Raw genomic sequence first — 20,618 nt, 5'->3', positions numbered from 1 at the left:
AATTCACCCATCCATTTTCTGAGCCCGCTTTGTCCACACAGGGTCGCGGGTGGGGTGTGTGTGTGTGTGGGGGTGGGGGCTGGGGGGGTGGGGGGGGGGGGGGGGGGGGCTGGTGCCTATCTCCAGCAGCCAACGAGCAATCAGGCGGGGTACACCCTGGACAGAGAGCCAGGTAATCCAAATCATGATAATAAAGACAACCTTGAACCTTGAAGGATATTAGAAATTGTTTTAAAACTTCACTTTGTCTGAATGCAAACATTTTTATGGCTTTGTCATGGCGTGTATAATAATAATGTATTCTTATTACGTTAAATGAAAATAAATTAGTTTTAGTAAATTGTTTTTATGGTTGTAAGCATCAGTCACTTAAGTATATATAGATAAAGTAAAAAAATACACACAAATAAATAAATGTAGCCTACATTACTTTTGGTATTTCAGTGATTTTCTTTTTGGCCTATTTCGATGCTTGCTTAAAACCCATTTCTTCAAATTGGCCTGCCCCTAATACTAACCCGTGGGCGACGGTGGCACAGGAGTTAAGTGCTTGCCCCGTCATCGGAAGGTTGCAGGTTCGAGCCCCGCTCAGTCTGTTGCTGTTGTTGTGTCCTTGGGCAAGACACTTAACCCACGTTGCCTGCTGGTGGTGGTCGGAGGTACTGGTGGCGCCAGTGCTCGGCAGCCTCGCCTCTGTCAGTGTGCCCCAGGGCAGCTGTGGCTACATCGTAGCTCATCCCAACCAGTGTGTGAATGTGTGTGTGTGAATGGGTGAATGACTGATTGTGTTGTAAAGCGCCTTGGGGAGTTCCAGGACTCTAGAAGGCGCTATATCAAATACAGGCCATTTAACCCAGCATGCCCCCAGTTTTGTTCATTATTTTACATTTTGTTTCATTATGTGTTTATTGCCTTTTGTGAAGCGTCTTTGAGTGACCTAAAAAGCACTATATAAGTTTGATGTATTATTATTATTATTATTATTATCATTTGTTTCACACTTTTTAAAATAAATGTCAACTTAATATGTCACGTTTTTAGTAATTAGTTGTATTTTTTTTTTAAAACAAATCCTAACTCAAGGCATTTGCAAGATTATCCCAAACTCTGGTTTTCACTTTTTAAATTATTATTTTGTATTTTCAGCTTTTGTAATGAACATTATTAATGTTAGATGGTCAAGAGAGATCTGGTACTAAAATACTTTGATGTATTTTTCTTCCAGATTGAGTTTAAATTGGCTAATTAAGAGAAATTATAAAAACTACTACTACTACTAATAATAATAATAATAATAATAAACTAATAATAAATAACAATAAAATGAATCAAATTTACTAATTTTGTTGGTAATATAGGAACAAATTCAAGACTTTGATAATCCTGTTTGATGATAACGTTTTATTTTGAAAATCACGACAGGATATGGCTTTAGCTATCTTAGCTAGCTTGCTAGCTGTACGGTTGTTCGCGCGGTAGCTGTCAGATAGCGGAGACAGAGAGAACACCCACACGGGCTGCTTCGTCTTTCCATACCGAACCCTTCCGTCGCTCGGCGCCTCTTCTCGGGCTTTTCACCGCTCCGACGGCCGGCTAGCTGCTGGGCGGACCTCGTATTTTGCTGTTTGAGCCCCAAACTAAACGCTAATTCTTTGAGTTGATTGAATGAGCAGAAGCGAGAGACAGGGCAGCGACATGGCCACGACAACCTGTACGCGATTCACGGACGAGTATCAGCTATACGAGGAGCTGGGGAAGTGAGTTATCTGTTGTTCGGTGTCTGTGGTGGTGTGACTGGGAGGAGGACTGGTTTCCAGGATGAGCGGAGCTTTGGCGGAGGAGCGGCTCCGCAGGCCAGCAGCGCTCAGCCCTCTGCGCGCGCTGATAGCGCTGTGTGTGTGTGTGTGTGTGTGTGTGTGTGTGTGTGAGAATGCGCGCGCGCATTTTCGGGATCTCTGCTGAAACGCTGCTCAGTCTGACATAAAACGACTTATCTTGGATAAAACACAGCATCTCATCTCCTACAGCTGTGTCATGTGTTCTGGCCTGGAGGAAACACGATTATTTTTACATCATTATGATATTTTTCAGCTTGTTTTGATCATTTACTCACATTTGAGTCATTTAAAAGTCTGGCAATAATTCAGCTTTAATGGATGTGATGCATGTTTATTTTTATAGAAAGCACAGTTGTATCAATTACACACACATCGTAGTTATCATACAGGAATCAGATACCATCTAAAAAGCCTGCAGTAATAGATATAATAAGCAAAGTTAACCCAAACATACGCATAACGGGATATTCTGACCCTAAATTAGGATTTTTGTGGCATTATTTTATAAAATATATTATGCACATCAGAACTGATGACTTGGAAAAGACAACCTCAGTTATCCTAGTTCATGGAAAGCTGTTGCATTAATTTGACAATTGCATCTAAAGATGCAGTTAATTTGCACATTTGCAAGAATAGATCAATGCAAGATAAACTGCACCAAATGAATTGTAAATAAAAAGAAAGTTTTGCTGGTTTTTGCAAAATAAAAGCTGGTTTTAAACTCGATGCAAGCCAGATGTTTCATGAAAGTTGCAGCACAGTAGGAGTCTGAGAAGAGACTGGTCAGCTTTGAAAGTACAACATTTTCCTATTTGATTTATTTACGCTGTGCTCCCTCAGTTGCATTTATCAATTTATGAAGCACCATCCTTATTTAACAGGTTTGACTAGACTACAGCCGACCAGATAACCTGCAGAATGCCCTTTGCTATTATTTTACTGTGAAAGGAAGTTAAACATTTTAGAAAAGAAAAACTAAAAACCCTAAAAAAAAGGAGTAAAAATAGAAAAAGCCATAAATAAAATGTCATAAGAGAGGGCAGAGTGTACAGGTGAGACGCTCTATCGCCCCAATCTCTGGTTCAATAAGATAATTTAATAAAAACATAAAGATGGAAAAATATTCTTGATTAAAATTTTGCCTCAAGCTGATTTAGCTGGACCACACACACACACACACACACACAAATGCATACATGCACGCTTGCACACACAGACACGCTGCAGCTAAGTTCAGAAGGTCAGATCAACCCTGCAGCCGGCATTTCTGCTTTTTTATTTAGAACTTTTTAATAAATTTCTTCTTTAAGGAACATTTTGTCGACTCCTTTCTAAACATGAAAACTGAACGCTCCTCCTTGAACCGTCACCTTATCGTGGTGGAGGAGTTTGAGTGCCCTAATGATCCTAGGAGCTATGTTGTCTGGGGCACTTTGTGCTCCTGGTAGGGTCTCCCATGACAAATTGGTCTTAGGTGAAGGGTGAGACAAAGAACGGTTCAGAGAATCTTTCATGGATATACAATCAAAGAGTTGGAGTACCCGGACCGGAGGGTTACTGGGTCCCACCCTGGAGCCAGGCCTGGGGTTGGGGCCCGTGAGCGAGCGCCTGGTGGCCGGGCTTTCACCCATAGGGCCCGGCCGGGCCCAGCCTGAACCGGATACATGGGCTCATCCAACTGTGGACCCACCACCTGCAGGAGGAACATGAAGGGTCCGGTGCAGTGTGGATCAGGTGCCAGACCGAGGCGGGAACCTTGGCGGTCCGACCCCCGGACAAGGAAACTGGTTTTTGGGACATGGAACGTCACCTCGCTGGCGGGGAAGGAGCAGGAGCTTGTGGCAGAGGTTGAGCGGTACCGGCTAGATATAGTCGGACTCACCTCGACACATAGCATTGGCTCTGGAACCCAAGTCCTTGAGAGGGGTTGGACACTCTCCTTTGCGGGAGTTGCTCCGGGTGAGAGGCGGAGGGCTGGGGTTGGCTTTTTGTTAGTCCCAAGACTCTCTGCCTGTGTGTTGGGGTTTACCCCGGGGGACGAGAGGGTAGCTTCCCTGCACCTTCGGGTCGGGGAACGGGTCCTGACTGTTGTTTGTGCTTATGGGCCAAATATCAGTTCAGAGTACCCACCCTTTTTGGAGTCCCTGGGACGAGTGCTAGATAGTGCTCCATCAGGGGACTCCATTGTCCTGCTGGGGGACTTCAATGCTCACGTGGGCAATGACAGCATGACCTGGAGGGGTGTGATTGGGAGGAACGGCCCGCCTGATCTGAACTCGAGCGGTGTTTCGTTATTGGACTTCTGTGCAAGCCGCAGTTTGGCCATAACGAACACCATGTTCGAACATAAGGATGCCCATCGGTACACTTGGTACCAGGGCAGCCTAGGTCGCAGGTCGATGATAGATTTTGTAGTCGTATCATCTGACCTGCGGCCGTATGTTTTGGACACCCGAGTGAAGAGAGGAGCGGAGCTGTCAACTGATCACCACCTGGTGGTGAGTTGGATCAGATGGCAGGGGAAGATGCCGCGTAGACCTGGCAGACCCAAACGCATAGTGAGGGTCTGCTGGGAATGCCTGGCAGAAGAACCTGTCAAGACGGTCTTCAACTCCCACCTCCGGCAGAGCTTTGACCGCGTCCCAAGAGCATTAACTCCGAGTGGGTCTTGTTCCACTCTGCGATTGTTGAGGCGGCTGTTTCTAGCTGTGGTCACAAGGAGGCCGGTGCCAGTCGTGGTGGCAACCCCCGTACCCGCTGGTGGACACCAGAGGTTCGGGGAGCCGTCAGGCTGAAGAAGGAGGCCTACAGGGCGTGGCTGGTCTGTGGGTCTCCGGAGGCAGCAGACAGGTACCAGATAGCCAAGCGGGGTGCAGCAGTGGCAGTTGCCGAGGCAAAATCTCGGGTGTAGGAGGAGTTTGGTGCGGCCATGGAGAAAGACTATCGATCGGCTCCAAAGAGGTTCTGGCAAACTGTCCGGCGCCTCAGGAAAGGAAGGCAGCAACTCGCTCACACTGTTTACAGTGGGGATGGGGAGCTGCTGACGTCAACTGGGGCTATAGTCGGAGGGTGGAAGGAATACTCTGAGGAGCTCCTCAATCCCACCTACGCACATTCCGAGGAGGAACCAGAGCTGGGAGACCTGGGGATGGACTGTCCATTCTCAGGGGCAGAATTTGCTGAGGTAGTCAAACAACTACACAGAAGCGGAGGTCCGGGGGCGGATCAACGTTTTGTTCACATCCACTCAAATCCGCTGTTGGCTGCCTTCTGGTTAACTTCCAAATATGTGCAGATATTTGGTTGTGCAAATGAACATTTGCATTTTTATTGTCGGAAACCATTTTTTTAGTTCCGATATTTTCATGTCAGTAGCCACGTTTACATGCGCATATTTAATCGGATTGAATGCCCATTCAGATTGAAAATTCTGCATGTAAACATGTCAATCGGAATATTCTGATTCGATTCGGCCCGATCGGATTGAAATTTCAAGTGTTGTTGGCAGGTTGTCTATTTCTCAAAATCAGATGAAAAAAAGTAACTTCAAATGTCAAAATTTTGCCGAGTTCCATTCAAGGAATACTTCATCAAAGCTATATTTGGATTTGCCTTTTAGTATTTTGGTATGGGGATGAGCTTGGCAGTAATAAGTATTCGGTTCAAGTAATGTGCACAAAAAGTGCAAACTGCAACAGCTTTCCAAACTCACCAGCTGAGTGTGTTGTGTTATATTCTCCAGTCCTGGTTTCTAGGTGGGCTGGCCTGGGTGTGTGCTCACAAGACTCAGGGATCAGACTCATTTACAACACGACCTCCCTGCTATGCTCGTTGAGATGCTGGTGCTTGCAGCTGGTCAGGAAACTCACCAGAAACCAGAACATAGACCTAAATAGGCACCAGATGTTGTTCTTTTATTAAGAAGAAGAAGAAGAAAATATCATTTCTATAGCGCCTCTCAAGATAAAAATCACGAGGCGCTTCACAAAAACAAAAAATGTAAAAATATAAAAAAAAGAATTTAGAAAATGGTTAAAATATTTTTAAAATGAGCAAAAATAGACAATTGTGACAAAAAATATAAAGAAAGAGAGAGAGTGAACAGGAAAGGGAAATCGGTGGATCCTGAGGAAGGTGGAATAGGTGGGGAGAGCAGAATAAAGAGAGAGAGGTGAAGAAGGTCATACAAAAGCCAGCTTGAACAAGTGAGTCTTCAGCTGCTTTTTAAAGGAGACCACTGAGTCCACTGATCTCAGGCTCAGGGGGAGAGAGGTCCAGAGTCTGGGGGCCACTTCCGTTCATCTCCAAGATCTTGGAAAAGATGAACAGGAAAGAGGGAAATCAGTGGATCCTGAGGATCTAGAGGAATATGCTGTTGTTTAATCAGATTTCAGATCCATGAAGTTCATCTTCTAGCAGTCAGTTAAGAGCTTGCTTTTACAGCTAATTTTGAACACGTTTACTTGTTTTGGATCTTATTTTGAAGGAGCTCACATGGAGGCAAAAGAGAAGCAGGTTGATACAGCCGTTGTTGTTTTTATCAGATCTGACCACCGCGCGAAAAGCCTCGTGCTCTCCATTTTTATGTCTTCACACGGAGATTTGACCCCAGCCTTCGCACTTCTGCCCTCGCAGCTTTCACCTTTGACCTCGTTGGTCTGGAAGCAAGACCGGTGTCACAATTCAGCCCTTCGCTGTCACCACTCACTGGCAGCAGGACCGAGCACATTCAAATAAACCATGTCAAGCAGTCTGTGGTTCCACTTTTATTACCTTATTTTGAATATTTCCTACATTGTGGCTTTATACTCTGAATTTCTGCTGCTCATGCATTTCCTATGAATCTGTATAAGAGCCTTATTTATTCAGCCTCACGTCTCCCGTTCCACATGTGAGCACATTATTTAAAATATGCTGACTGTGTCTGAGATCAGTGGTGGCGCCAGGGGGCGCTATAGCTACCCCTGGATTAGTCATTGCACCCCCAAGTAAATATTAGATTTTTTTTACACTTTAATTTTAATTGAACGTGTGGATGTGATAATATTTAACACACAAAACAAAAATAATCATTAAATTATATAGATAGTAAAAGCTTAAACCAAAACAGGAAATTGATATTAACCTTTGACCTCATTTTCCACCTGTGAACGAGTGAAAGCTAGCGGTAAGATGGATCGGTTTTTGTTGCCCACATTTCCACGGGTTCAGTCAGAAACAAATGAATGTTTGGAAGTGATCTCAGACCCACAAACACCTACGGATCTGGATGAAGAGGGTCGTCCCTCAACCGCCGCGGCAGTCCTGGGTTTAGCCGCTGGAAATGCTAACGCTAACGTTAGCTAACCTTGCAACACTATAGATGGTTTTCTGTGTGGCTGTATGTGTTTATGATTTCATGGAAAAGTCAGCGATTGTTCATATGTTTATGATGTATATTAATGATTGTTTCAGGTGTTGTTGAGGTTTTGTGCACGCATGTGTATCTGCTAGTGTTGAAGGTGTTCTAGAGAACAATAGGTACGCTTGACCACTTCCTTCATAGCACCCTCAATAAAAAGACTAGCTCCTTCATAGCACCTGCAGAAAAACATTTCTGGAGCCGCCACTGTCTGAGATTCCTCGAGTCCTGGGAGCTTGTTAAACAGACAAATCTGGGCATCTTGGTCCTTAAAAGTAGATTTCCACAGTTTAAGTCCTGCCTGGAAAAGAAATGTACAAAGTTGTGCATAAACCTTGTATTCCAGCAAATACAGGTGATGATTATAAAGCCAACTAGAGATCTTCAGAATCTGCTCATTTCCCTTTGATTATGTTCATTAATGGAGTTTATTCTGAGCTTGATTTGTTCAGTTGTAGCACCTAAAAAAACTATCGTTTATTTTTCCGTTTCACAGGGGAGCATTTTCAGTGGTGCGCAGATGTGTCAAGCTGTCGACAGGACAAGAGTACGCCGCCAAAATAATCAACACCAAAAAGTTATCTGCAAGAGGTAAGCTGGTCTTTTTTCAGAGTTTATTTTAATATTTTGTTTTAGTATTTCATCATTAGTAATCCAAATCCAGATCCATGTGATTATTATTTAAATTAAGTCGCCGTGTCGTCTAATTAAACTAAACCTTGATTGCCTCCCAAACCTTTAAGTTGGAGTATTTTGTTCACCGATGGAGCAGCAGGGGTTAATATCTTCTGCTTTTCGGCCACTCTGGGCAATAATCTACAGGATAATACATTAAACACAAACTATTTTAATGAAAAGATCAAAATAATCTGTACGTTTTTACAGAAACGCTCTTGAAAAGGTTCTTGAATGTTTGGTTTTTTGTCCTTAAATTAATTTTAGTCCATAATCAGCAACAAGAACAGGATCTGGGTCTTTCTTTCTTCCTGTTATGATTGCTGGAGTGAATCAAGTTTATAAATGGAGCTCACAAGTCCCCATTTACTAGGTATGTCCCGTTGCGACATCGATACCAAAAGTGATTCGATATCGGCCCAAAAACACTGTATCAGATTATATTGGACTGCATCAAAATCTCCGATGAAAGCAGGCCTTCAAGATTCACATTTTTGCCACCAATTAGGGCTGCACGGTATTAGGAAAACCTGCGATATTCGATAACAGTGCTTAATATTGCGATATCGATATTACTCACGATAAATGAACAAATACTAAAGTATGCAGTGTTGATGTCGTCTGGCGTGTGACGTCTGCTCTGGGTTCAAAGCAAACAAAAACTAATGCATGAATTCCATTACAACATAACATTTTTATTGCAAAAATATGCAGCCGCACCTGCTACTGTATTAGCAGCTGCACCTGCTACTGTATTAGCAGCTGCACCTGCTACTGTATTAGCAGCTGCACCTGCTACTGTACTAGCAGCTGCACCCGCTACTGTATTAGCAGCTGCACCTGCTACTGTATTAGCAGCTGCACCTGCTACTGTATTAGCAGCTGCACCTGCTACTGTATTAGCAGCTGCACCTGCTACTGTACTAGCAGCTGCACCCGCTACTGTATTAGCAGGTGCACCAGCTATTGTATTAGCAGCTACACCTGCTACTGTATTAGCAGCTACACCTGCTACTGTATTAGCAGCTGCACCTGCTACTGCATTAGCAGTTGCACCTGCTACTGTATTAGCAGCAAAACAAAAACTGCAGCATGCAGTTTCTCAGTGACTTTAAAACATCACCTCCACCATAAAACTTTTTCTGATGCTCCAAATACAGAAAAACATCCCTTACCAGGGTTTTTAGAATAAATAAAATAAATCAGAAAATAAGTTTAAATGTTAAATAATAGTTAACGTCACTTAAATGCAACAGCAAATTCTCTCATTGCTACTGAGCATTTTCTCCACTTATGTGGTTATGATATAAGGCTGTTGCTGTAACTGGGAAGTGAAGTGTGCTGGGCCAAACTAGGAGAACATTAAGATTTTCTGAGGGAAAGAGAAAAACAATTGTCTACCTTTCAGAAGAGGAACTGGCAAAAAAACTACATGGAAAATATGTGAAGACGTTTGTTTTTAACCCCAAATTGAACAAATTTACCCAGATCTTAAAAATCAGCTCAGATGATGAAACTGCAACTATGATTCTGATAACAAGCTAACTAATTTAACTAGCTCCTCTAAGATAACCGGCTAGCAGAGCTTCTGACTGACAGTTTATGTGCAGCAGCAAATCAACTATCCTGATTAACAAGGTTATAAAAGCTCATAAATGAAAAATCACTTTGATGTGTGGGGGAACTTTTCTAGGCCCTCTTTAGCAGGGTGGGACTGGGAGGAGAGTGCTGTAGCCTTTTAGCTGGAAGCTAACCGGAGCCTGGGGCTAACGTCACCACCCGGTGGAACACTAGCGACATGAAGGTGGGTTGGTTCACCGGCACGTGTCGGAGTCAACCCGGTTATTATCAGCTGCTTAACGACACCGAGCGGACTCACGTTCACGTTTGAAAGCTCAGCACAAAGTGCGTTCGTTAATCTGAGCCAGCATGACGAACAAGGGAAGCGAGCGGCAGCGGAAAGCGGGGGCGGAGCGGAGATAGTGGAATTTTGGGGTAAAGGTAGGGCTGGGCGATATGGCAAAAATAGAATATCACGATTTTTCCAATATTTTATCACGATTTCGATTTTATCACGATTTTTTATCCATGAATAGCATAACTTCAATTGCGTATTAAAGAAGAGAAACATTGAATAAAAAAACATTTATTCATATTAGGGATAATCAGCACAGTGCTAACACACTTATATTTTAAACTCACACCAGAGATGATAAAAGCCCTGAGAGAAACAATTACAAAAGTCAGTTTTTCTCGTTTTTCAAGTAACTTAACATAAATTAAAATCGTAAACATATTTAAAGTGCAAACATGTCAATTGCAAACGTATTGTGCAAACATTAACTTGTTCAAAATACTATGTAGCTCCCAGTTGCTCATGTAGTGGATAGTTAAGCTCAAATACGGCTCTGATGTGCGGCTGGACCAGAGATCGCTTGTGGTAGCAAATAACTGCACATTCTGAATATTTTCTGCAACTCTCACTTTGCATTCAGCGTACACGCGTGGAATGGCGGTGCTCGAAAAATACTTGCGGCTGGAAAACTCGTAGCGCGGATCCAATGTTTTTATCATGTTCCTACTGTCCGCCTGGGACACAAATCTTTAACCAAGTGGTACGTCACTGCATCTGTCACGCTGTTTCATCGTCTGCTGTCTCTGTCGTAGGGAGTGAGTTTTGTGAGTGTTTCTGTTAGCGTTTGCTGCCTGGAAGAAGCACTAGCCGCTGCAGCTGCAGCCACAGGCTTTTTAGTTTTAGCTGCCAGCTGGCTCTCATTGTATTGTTTGGGATGCTGTCTTTTCAAGTGATTAAACAAGTTTGTGGTGTTGCCATCACTTGCCTTGACGCTCTCCTTGCAAACTTTGCAAATGACGTTTCGCTGCTCTTTGTCATCTGGTGAAAAACCAAACCAGTTCCATATAACGGACGAGGCGTTCCTCTTCGGAACGAAAACCTCGTTGTCGCTCAGCCGCGGCCGAAGCCATGTTTGTTCACACACAGGTGAAAACAAGCGGGGCACTAATATATTACTATGACTCACTCTGATTGGTTAAGGGTCAAACAAAGGCGTGTCATTCGCTTGGGGTAAGTTCCCTTTTCATTCAGAGGCAGAAATTCAACAGCAGAGCTGTGAATCGTGATAAAAAGGTCTCTCAAAAATGACAGACCGTCAGATGTGTAGATCGTAAAACGGTCTAAAATCGTCATATCGCCCAGCCCTAGGTAAGGGTCTACGTAGGAGGCGGGCGTATTTCGTGAACGGACCCATCTGATTGGCCGCATATCAGAAGGGCTACATTTGATTGGTCAAATAATACTTCCGCGTAAAAAACAGAGCTGGTTTACAAAAAGCTGATGTATGACACGGATGGAAATGTTTTAACCTAACATTTATCACCGTTTTTGACGTGCTTTGCGATGGGCCTATCGCACGTCCTGTTATCGCGATGACGATAATTTTTCGATATATTGTGCAGCCCTACCACCAATGGTTAAACAATTGTCTTACTGTTATTGGCTCTTGTTCTCCGATTGAGTAATATTGCTTGATCAAGCCTTTCATACAGTCCACACTACAACATGTAGGTAAAAGTATGTATGATTTGTACTGATATCGTTTTGGACTGATTTGGGTCTGATATCGGTATCGGTCAGTGCTGAAGGCTGCAACATCGGTGTCGTATCATCAGGTTGTATCGGGACATCCCTACCATTTACCAAGAAACTACGATTAAAACTAACAATCTGAGTTAATCTGGACGTAAAAATGTGTTCATGCTCGGATTGAAACATTGGGCTCAACATATTTAGTGTTTAAATGCATATTGATCTGATTGTTTTAGTGGACCTTAAAAGGCGACGTTTCTCTCATCCAGTAATGATTAAATTTGGGTTTTCACAGCATTTTCTGAAGGCTACCAGGGCGTCAGATTCGGATAACAAGACTTTGTTTGGGTCAAGCGGAGATAATTTTCCTCTCTGCCTTCAGTCTTTAAACTGATCATTCCAGTCCTTCAGTGAAGCCAATTTTGGGTTTTTAAACCTGTCCATACCGTCCGGTGACTCTCTCCGAGATGACATCCATTTTGCGCACTAATACCGATATCGCAGCTAGAACATTGTCCCGCTTACGATTCACCTCGAGTAATGTCCAAGTCTGAGAAGTCTCCACACGGACGGTGCTTTCCGTGGGTGCGGGTCGCCCTCCAATCGCTCCCGTCTTCCCAGATTTCCAGAAAACCGGATATCCTCCCACTCCAATCAGGAGAAATCCAGTGATCATCAGGCCGAATATCCACACGTCTTCGACATCCTCAATGGACAGCTGGGAGAGGCATACGATCTTCCATTCCCTCCAGGAATCCAGCATGTACCCCGCCGGGTGTGTCCCCTGTGGGCATGTGGGAGCCCCCTGCTCCGTTCTCATTGTTGAAAAAATCTTATCAATCACGTAGAATTTTTATGAATTTGCTGGAATAATCTTCATCATGCGAACACTTGCAACAGACACTGTAGTGACCGCTCTCAGGGACGGTGTGCACTCCCCCCCATAACCACCATCAGGGCTAAATAACTACTGCTAGGCATGGGCGATTTGCCAAAAATATGTTTTTCTTTAAAGCTAAATTAATATTTTATTGCAATTAATTGTTCATTTTAATCTGTAGTTATTTTCATAGTCTTTTACCACCATGTTAAAATAACCATAAAACAAAAAAGACAGCAGTACCTAATAATTAGCTGTCCTATGCTAACACATGCTACTGATGCTAATCATTGCAATAGCTAGCTGCAGGGTAATTCACCAACTCGTGAACAGGCTAAAGCTAAAATTAACAAACTAATAAACACGTGTTTAGCAAGATTTGCATTATTTTGATGAAAACACTAAAGTGATCAGGCTCAGAGTGCGTCACATCTAAAACGGTCCGGGTGGAAACGTGTTCTCTGTTCTTAATTTTTGCTGTGTGATAAATTTAATTATTTAATGATTTGTTAGCTTAGATGTTTGACACATTCAGATCCTGATGATTTTACGTCACCATATCTATGACATGGTGGGCGACGGTGGCACAGGAGTTAAGTGCTCGCCCCGTAATTGGAAGGTTGCAGGTTCGAGCCCCGCTCAGTCTGTCGCTGTTGTTGTGTCCTTGGGCAAGACACTTAACCCACGTTGCCTGCTGGTGGTGGTCGGAGGGACCAGCAGCCTCGCCTCTGTCAGTGTGCCCCAGGGCAGCTGTGGCTACATCGTAGCTCATCCCCACCAGTGTGTGAATGTGTGTGTGAATGGGTGAATGACTGATTGTGTTGTAAAGCGCCTTGGGGGGTTCCAGGACTCTAGAAGGCGCTATATCAAATACAGGCCATTTACCATTTACATGCTCCTATATCCCCTTTGTTTTTAGTTCAAGTGGTTCCCTCGTAAGTTCTACTAGCCTGTTTGCTAACACACCCATAAAGTCTTTTTTCGGGGAGTAATGGTGAAAACCTGCCTTAAAGTGACAAGTCAAGTCAACCGTATTTATAAAGCACTACAACAGCATAAAAGCTTAACAAGCCAAAACGAACAGAAGTTTCCAATAATGCTAAAAATAAGATAAAAGTTCATCAAAAGTAAAAACAAACAAATGAAACGGACATAAAAGCTACTAAAACAGACGCATTCTCAAACTGAATGAAAAGCAACTGAGAACAGATGAGTCTTTAAAAGGGATTAAAAACCCGACAGTGACGAAACCATCCTAATCTGGATTGGGAGTGCAGTCCACAACCTTGGAGCTGCTACTGAGAAAGCTCTATCACCCGAGCTTTCTCTTCGTTCTCGGCACCTCCAGGAGAAACCGGTCGGCCGACCTCAGTGACCGAGACGGGGAGTGAGTAACTAAAAGTTCACACAGATACTGCGGAGCAAGGCCGTGTACAGCTTTAATAAAAGAACCTTGTACTGGACCCTAAAATCCACAGGCAGCCAATGCAGCCAAGCTAAAATTGGGGTGATGTGATCCGCTTTCCCGAACCCGTCAATAGGTGTGCTGCTGCGTTTTGCTCCGTTTGAAGACGAGAGAGGTGAGACTGAGTGAGACCAAGGTACAGTGCGTTGCAACAGTCAAGGTGTGATGTAATGAACGTGTGAATCACCGTCTGGGTTGAGAGCAGGTGCTTAACCTTGGCGATCCTCCTTAACTGATGAAACCTAGCTTTGGTTATGGCACTGATAAAAAGGAAGTCAGTAACCTTGGTTTTAATTTTCTCGTAGATCTAGACAAAGAAACTGGTTGGTGATCAGAATCGGCCATTCTTCTTGTCCATGAGAACACTTCTACTGAGCACTAATTCGCCCTGGCAATAACAGATCTTCCCTGTGGGAGGTTTACTTTCAGCTAATCAGATATTTCTAAAAGCTTTTTCTGCTCATTTTCTAAGATAAATGTGAACGGGTCAGAGCTGTGCAGCAGTTAGAAATCGGTGTTATTCCCTAAAACCAGAATCGGTGCTTTTTTCATCAGAATGAACCGTTTTTTCCTCCTGCCTCTCTAAGCTGAGCGCTGATGGTTCATGTGAAAGACTTGTTTGGTGGACAGCTCACAGACTTCGCTTTGACCTATTCATTCATGTCCACCTGCTCTCCGAGAGAATGCAGCTGCTTGCACATTTCCACCATATTTCCGAGGCGCAGCATAACCTCCCCGCTCTTGGTTTGATGATCTGACTTGACTGAGTGGTGCGCGGTTTGCGCTGCGCTCCTTACTAATGGATGAGCCGTCTCTCTGTAACAGCAGAGTGGCGTTTGAGCCGGCAGAGCTGCTGCATACTACTTCTACCCCGGTCCTATTTATAGCTCCATGACCTATCCGACATGGGCTGCTGCAGCCAGGTTTTATGGCAATCCCGATGACTTACTGCTTTAGAAGTGGGGTTTGGTTGTTGCATTCCTCAGAAAGCAGGTGAGGTCAGCGAGTTTACAACCCTGGGAGGAGCAACTTAAGAGGAGCGTTTGTTCGGGACGGGCAGATGGAGATGGTAGCTGTGGGGAGGGAGGGGTCATGGGAGGGAAGGCACCCCAGGCACTTGGCAGCTGAGGGCCATGCGCCTGTACGCCTACATGCCTTTAGCACGGGACGCTCATCTGACTCGGCCTCTCCTTTGGTCTGACACACATTCGTGGATCGACCGAACAGCGAGCCTCGTTTATTTATTGACGCCACCATGATTCATCAATTAAAAAGTCATGATATTAAACATCTGTGAGTTGGTGAGTAAATATAGACATCTATCACCCTAACTGCCCCCACTGTCTCGCTCCACTCCCTCCCCTTTTGCAGACGTCAAACGGTTAATGTCAGTCCAGCTCGCGTCACCAGAAAATAGGGCAGGTCTGCTGGGTAGGGCCTTCAGCCAATCATAGCACTTGTTTATTGGCAGTGATTTGTGAGCAGGGGATGCCAGAGGTTCCTGTATGGCCTTGTGACTTGTCATGCTAAAGTTGTGCTTGTTTGCGTGCATTTATATACACACACACACACACACACACACACACACACGCGCACGCACGCGCGTGTGTGTTCTCTCTGAGGTTCACCTGCGCAGCAGCAGAGGACGGATCTGTTCCTGGTCACCAGAGTTTGTGTCGGTGTCAGATAAGACAGAAGGAGGTATTTAAGCCGAGGCTTAATACGCTTAAGTCTATTATGAAATCAGATCAGTTAACACGTAATTACGGATGTTGCTTTAGTTCCAACCTGCACTCTAAAGTAATGCTTCGTAGTCACCAAACCATTATCTGTCAAGATTTTAGTACAAAAGGGTTAAAAAGTTTGGTTTATAAAGGAGATACACTCTAGAAAAGACATGGTGTTAATTATCACTTTGAAAAAGGGCTAAACAATAGAATAGAATAGAATAGAATAGACTCTATTCATCCCACATTGGGGAAATTCACCCATTACAGCACCACATACACTTTGAAATCAATTAGAAAAAAACAATAATAATAACAAAAGTACACGTATTTTATTGTACTTTAATACACAAATAAATAAACAAACATATTTTTTTCATTTGGGTGCAGTGCAGGTCATAATCTAATGCAGGGTTTCTCAACCATTTTCAGCTAAACGCGCCCCCACCCCCAAGTCATGCTGAAACCCCTCACTGCCCACGAATGAAAGAGAAACGGAAAGTTTTTGATACAAAAATCATAATTAAAAAAATTCAGCCTTGAGTTTGAAACTGTTTAAAACAAATGTCATAAAAAAGTATCATAAAAAATGTTTTTAGCTATTAGCAATGAGATATTGTAGGAAGCTAATAATCCTCGGTCCAGTAAATTCGAGCTTCGAGCAAACACTGCTAATGCTACCTCTTTTAGAGTGTATCTCTTTTAATTACCCGAAAATAGTTCATTTCCTTTTTAGCTTTGTCTGGATGCATTTTGGACAAGTGCTCCTTAAGCCAGGAGGGTTTCATTGCTTCGTTTGAAAAAACTTGCTCACAAAGCGGGCACATGGGGAGTTGTGGATTCGTGGGTGAAGGACTACATCCATACCGAAGGTAGTCCACATTTTACTGTCAACACTTATTTTTATTCTGAGCCATTGTCTGTTATGAATGTCCTGTATCGCTAGCGCCCACCATTAGCATCTCAGCGCCCCATTATATAGTCTGAACGCCCACTGGTGGGCGCTACTGCCCCCGCAACCCGACTGCAGATAAGCGGATGAAAATGGATGGATGGATGGATGGACAAATAACATAGATTTACATGTAAGAAGTTTAAATAGAGTGCTGTGCTGTTTGAATGTATAAACTGAACGCCAAGAGAAATCACTAGTCTGATTTTTTTCTGTGAATAAAATAAAAATGTCAGGCAGGAGCGTCTCAGGATCTGTCTGAGATCTGACTCAGTGAGACAGATAATAGCAATCCAAAGTGCTTTTTATGTGTGATCTGACAACTGATCAACCATTGCTTAAAATGAAATACAGCTTAGCCGGTTAATTGCTGTCATCATAAAACACGTAAACGGCAGCACGCAGAACTCACGAGGCAACGTTTTACGTGACGTTTACTTGTTGCTGTGAGTAATAAGACAGAAAAAGCCACGCCAAAATAAGTTTAGGAAGCCCACTAAGAATCGTAATAAAAGCATTTAAAATAAATACCATACACAGTTGAGGAAACGTTGGTTTAAGTACCTGATATGAAGTGGTCGCTGCATAAGCGAAAACCTTTACTCTCGGGATCCCACAGTTTCATTTTAGCCCGGTCACTAGCGCGTTTTATTACAACGATCCAACGTTTGCGGCGCTCCGGATCTTGGGGAATCCTGTAGATGGCTCATTCCTTATGTCGTCCGCGTCTGTTATGCATCCTGGGGCACAACAGGAATCTACCATATTTCCTGTCTGATTGAGTTTTCTGACAATAACAAATAGCCCAGCTGCCGGCTTCTGCCTGCCAACATGGCGCAGTTTCAATTTGAACTGTTGCATGCCGGGAGAAGTGACGTCAACTCCCGGTGATTCTTAGTAAATATTCTATTTGGTGAGAGATAAACTTTATTGTATTCAGAGGTGGAAAGTAACAAATTACTGTAACTGAGTAGCTTTTTTGTGTATTAATACTTTGTAAGTCGTTTTGAAAATCTGTACTTTTACTTTTTACTTGTGTACATTTTTAAAAGAGAATTGTAGTTCGCTACATTTTAAATCATATCAGTTACTGAGTAAAAATAAATTGTAGACTTAATGAATTAAAAATGCATGAGCGCTGCATCTAAAGCGTGTGTGTGTGTGTGTGTGGGGGGGGGGGGGGGGGGGGGATACACTTTAGATTATGAGGACAAACAGCCATTTTTACCGCAGTTTTGCTCAAAAACATCAGTTCAGTCCCTGTGATCCACTCGCTGCTTACCTTCTTTCTCCCTCCTCTCCTGTGGGTTGGAACCCGCACCTTCGCGCACCGGTGTGACGTCATCAGAATTCTGCTCGGTTCGGTAACCGGACTCGGTTCCGTGTTTGAAATGTGTTTCCCTGCCGCTCCGCACGGAAGCAGCAAAATAACGTTTAGCGCTCATAACAAGCGGATTCTCAGCACTTTGCTCATAAAACAGAAGACCTGCAGGCCTCTGTGAGTTAAACCATCCTGATACTGTTCAGGTGTAAACATTGTGCTCCATCCCTGTGTTTGAACTCAGAAGATGCTCCTTGATGCCACAGATATGTGATGATTTAGCTTGTTTCTTTATTTTACTCCAGAATAAGAGATTAATTATAACAAAAGCAGTTCAATGTAGTTAAATTAGTCATTCACATGATTCTAACATGCTCTGTGTGTGTGTGTGTGTGTGTGTGTGTGTGTGTGTGTGTATGTGTGTGTGCGTGCGCGTGCGCACACACACGAGCGTGTTGTGAACCTGCGTTGTGATTTTGCATTACTTAGATGTAGCCATCCTTACGCTGACAAAAATGTAACTAAGTAACTTACTTTGAGTACATTTTATTTACAATACTTTTTACTTTTACTTGAGTAAACATTTAGGCAAGTACTTTTACTTGTACTTGAGTAAAAAATTATGAAAGTATTGGTACTTGTACTTAAATAGGAAATTTTTGTAATCTTTCCACCTCTAATTGTATTTATCCTAGTGAATCTATAAACGGGTAAACTAGTAGTAGCACATCCAACGTCAAAGAGAGTAAAATGTTATTATCAGGAGAGGGAGAATGTTTAAGTGGTTGGCAGCAGTGTGCTAGCTGATGGCCCCCTCCATGAGGACACCACAGCTCAGCAATGGTTACAAAACTTTCAGCATTAATAAACATTGTTCTTTTGCACATTTACCTCTTCACTCGTTGCCAGTGATGAAAGGGAATCAGATGTTCTTGTTGTTTAGCTGGAGGTTGCACTCCCAGGATTTTTGACCCTAATGGGCATCCGTTGGTAAGGTCTTATTTGAACACAAAAATAATACTTACTTGTAATGATTTAGGTGTCTACTGCCCCCTATCGCCAGGGAAACTACACACAGTCACTTTAACCTCTTTATTATTGCAAAATCGAGTCAACCCCCTTCTGGCCTTAAATCATCCAGATGGAGCATCAGTATTAGTACCTTCAACACAAACATGCCATATCCAGTCCTATACATGTCTACTGCCTCCTGGTGGAGGCTCTATAGATGGCAAATTGGTTTTATAACTACATAATAAAACAGATTATTTAATCCCCCAGTGGTAAGGATTTTTTTAACGAATCTAACAGACGTTGTGTTGAGAGTTATTTTAAACCTAACCTTTGTCTTCTCTTATTAGCAACGTTGTACAAACATGGTGATTTTTTTAGTTTGTTTAATGACTTCTGGACAAAGTCTAGCTTTTTTTGAGGTGCGCTTTTCTTATTCTAGACTTGATGTGACCACAGATTAGAACTTCTGCTTTATTGCAAACCAAGTAAATTATTGTTTTAGAGAAATGGAGAAAAGCAAACTGGAAAAAAGGATCTTGCACATGAATACTTTTGGCAACACCAATGCGTACACTCTGTTCTCATTTCAAATCAGTGTGAAATCTGTATTATTTTTGGAAGGTTCATTACCATCAAAAACAGACGTACTCTTCATTTCCATTTCCACTGATGCTGTGAGTACACGGTGACTCACTCGTCAGCCACCAGCAGAGCCTTTCTCGTGCTTTTGTTGGCAGCTGAGACGTATTGAAATGAGTGTTTGTGGAAGGAACCCCATCAAGAAAATAGCTGTGGCTCATAGTGGACAGCAGGAACCTTTTCATAAGACGTATAAGTATTGGAGGGAGTTCTGCTCCTTGTTTGTTTCTGCAGCCAGGTAGAGTTTATAGAGCTGCTTTCATCTGGAGCTTCTGAGAGCTTCCCTGGTGTGGGAGGAACGTCTGTGACACGGTTGAAACAAGACATCCTGATATAATGAAGGTTTATGATGAAATGGTTGGTAATTTGATCATTTGAACATTAGCTTCTCAAACTCGAATATAAATTAGAAACCTGTCATGCTTCGTATTAGGGCCCGACCGATATGCTTTATTTGGGACCGATACCGATATGAAACTTTTAACAAAGGCCGATAAATCTCCCTCACAAAAAAAAAAGAAACAAAAATGTTCTTAAGCTTAAACCCTTCATTCTCTGCCTTTTTGATGCAAACTTATGTCTCTCTTACACACCAAAGGACTGTCTCCGTAACTCACTCGGGTTTCCAAGTTATGCAAATAAGATTATTTAGCAGATCTCAAAAACAGAACACACAAACTCAGTCACAGCATAAATCTAACATTCAAGTATTTTCTTGTAAACTGTGGTTTCCACAAATACATTTTAACTTAAAGGAATATTCCACCACTCAGTAAAATTGTGTCTTGTTAAGATTCCCCAGAGTTAGACAAGTCAGAAAAAGCATTTTATAACCAGCCCAATATGGTCTGGCAGCAGTTGGTTTTCTTAGTTTAGCATAAAACAACGTAAGTGAATTCACATACATTATAGTGTTTTTTTATGTAGGTGAATGCAAGCCTTCCCTTCCATTGCTTTATACTACAACAACTGGTTACAACATGTTTTTTCTGACTTGGCTAACTCTGGGGAATCCAGCAACACACACAAGTTTAGGGACAGAAGATCCCTATAAGAATATTAAAATAATAAAAATGCAGCAGTAAATAAAACGTAA

At 42.9% G+C, this 20,618-nt stretch overlaps 1 protein-coding gene across 48 annotated transcripts in view; it reads left to right on the top strand.

Moving 5' to 3' along the window:
* The first annotated feature begins 1,477 nt into the window (after window positions 1-1,477).
* The window catches only part of camk2b1 (calcium/calmodulin-dependent protein kinase (CaM kinase) II beta 1), a 92,505-nt gene continuing 73,364 nt past the window's right edge, over window positions 1,478-20,618 (top strand). For all 48 annotated transcript variants that reach the window (XM_054730292.2, XM_015960492.3, XM_054730290.2 and 45 more), the window contains exons 1-2: window positions 1,478-1,757; window positions 7,739-7,833. In XM_054730292.2, the coding sequence (XP_054586267.1) occupies window positions 1,666-1,757; window positions 7,739-7,833 (187 nt within the window). In that variant the 5' untranslated portion in view covers window positions 1,478-1,665. The remainder of the gene's footprint in view (window positions 1,758-7,738; window positions 7,834-20,618) is intronic.

This window comes from Nothobranchius furzeri, chromosome 10 (assembly GCF_043380555.1).
Source record: "Nothobranchius furzeri strain GRZ-AD chromosome 10, NfurGRZ-RIMD1, whole genome shotgun sequence".
NCBI lineage: Eukaryota > Metazoa > Chordata > Actinopteri > Cyprinodontiformes > Nothobranchiidae > Nothobranchius > Nothobranchius furzeri.
Note: the sequence above shows the minus strand (reverse complement) of the source record. Positions and strands in the feature narration are given on the sequence as shown.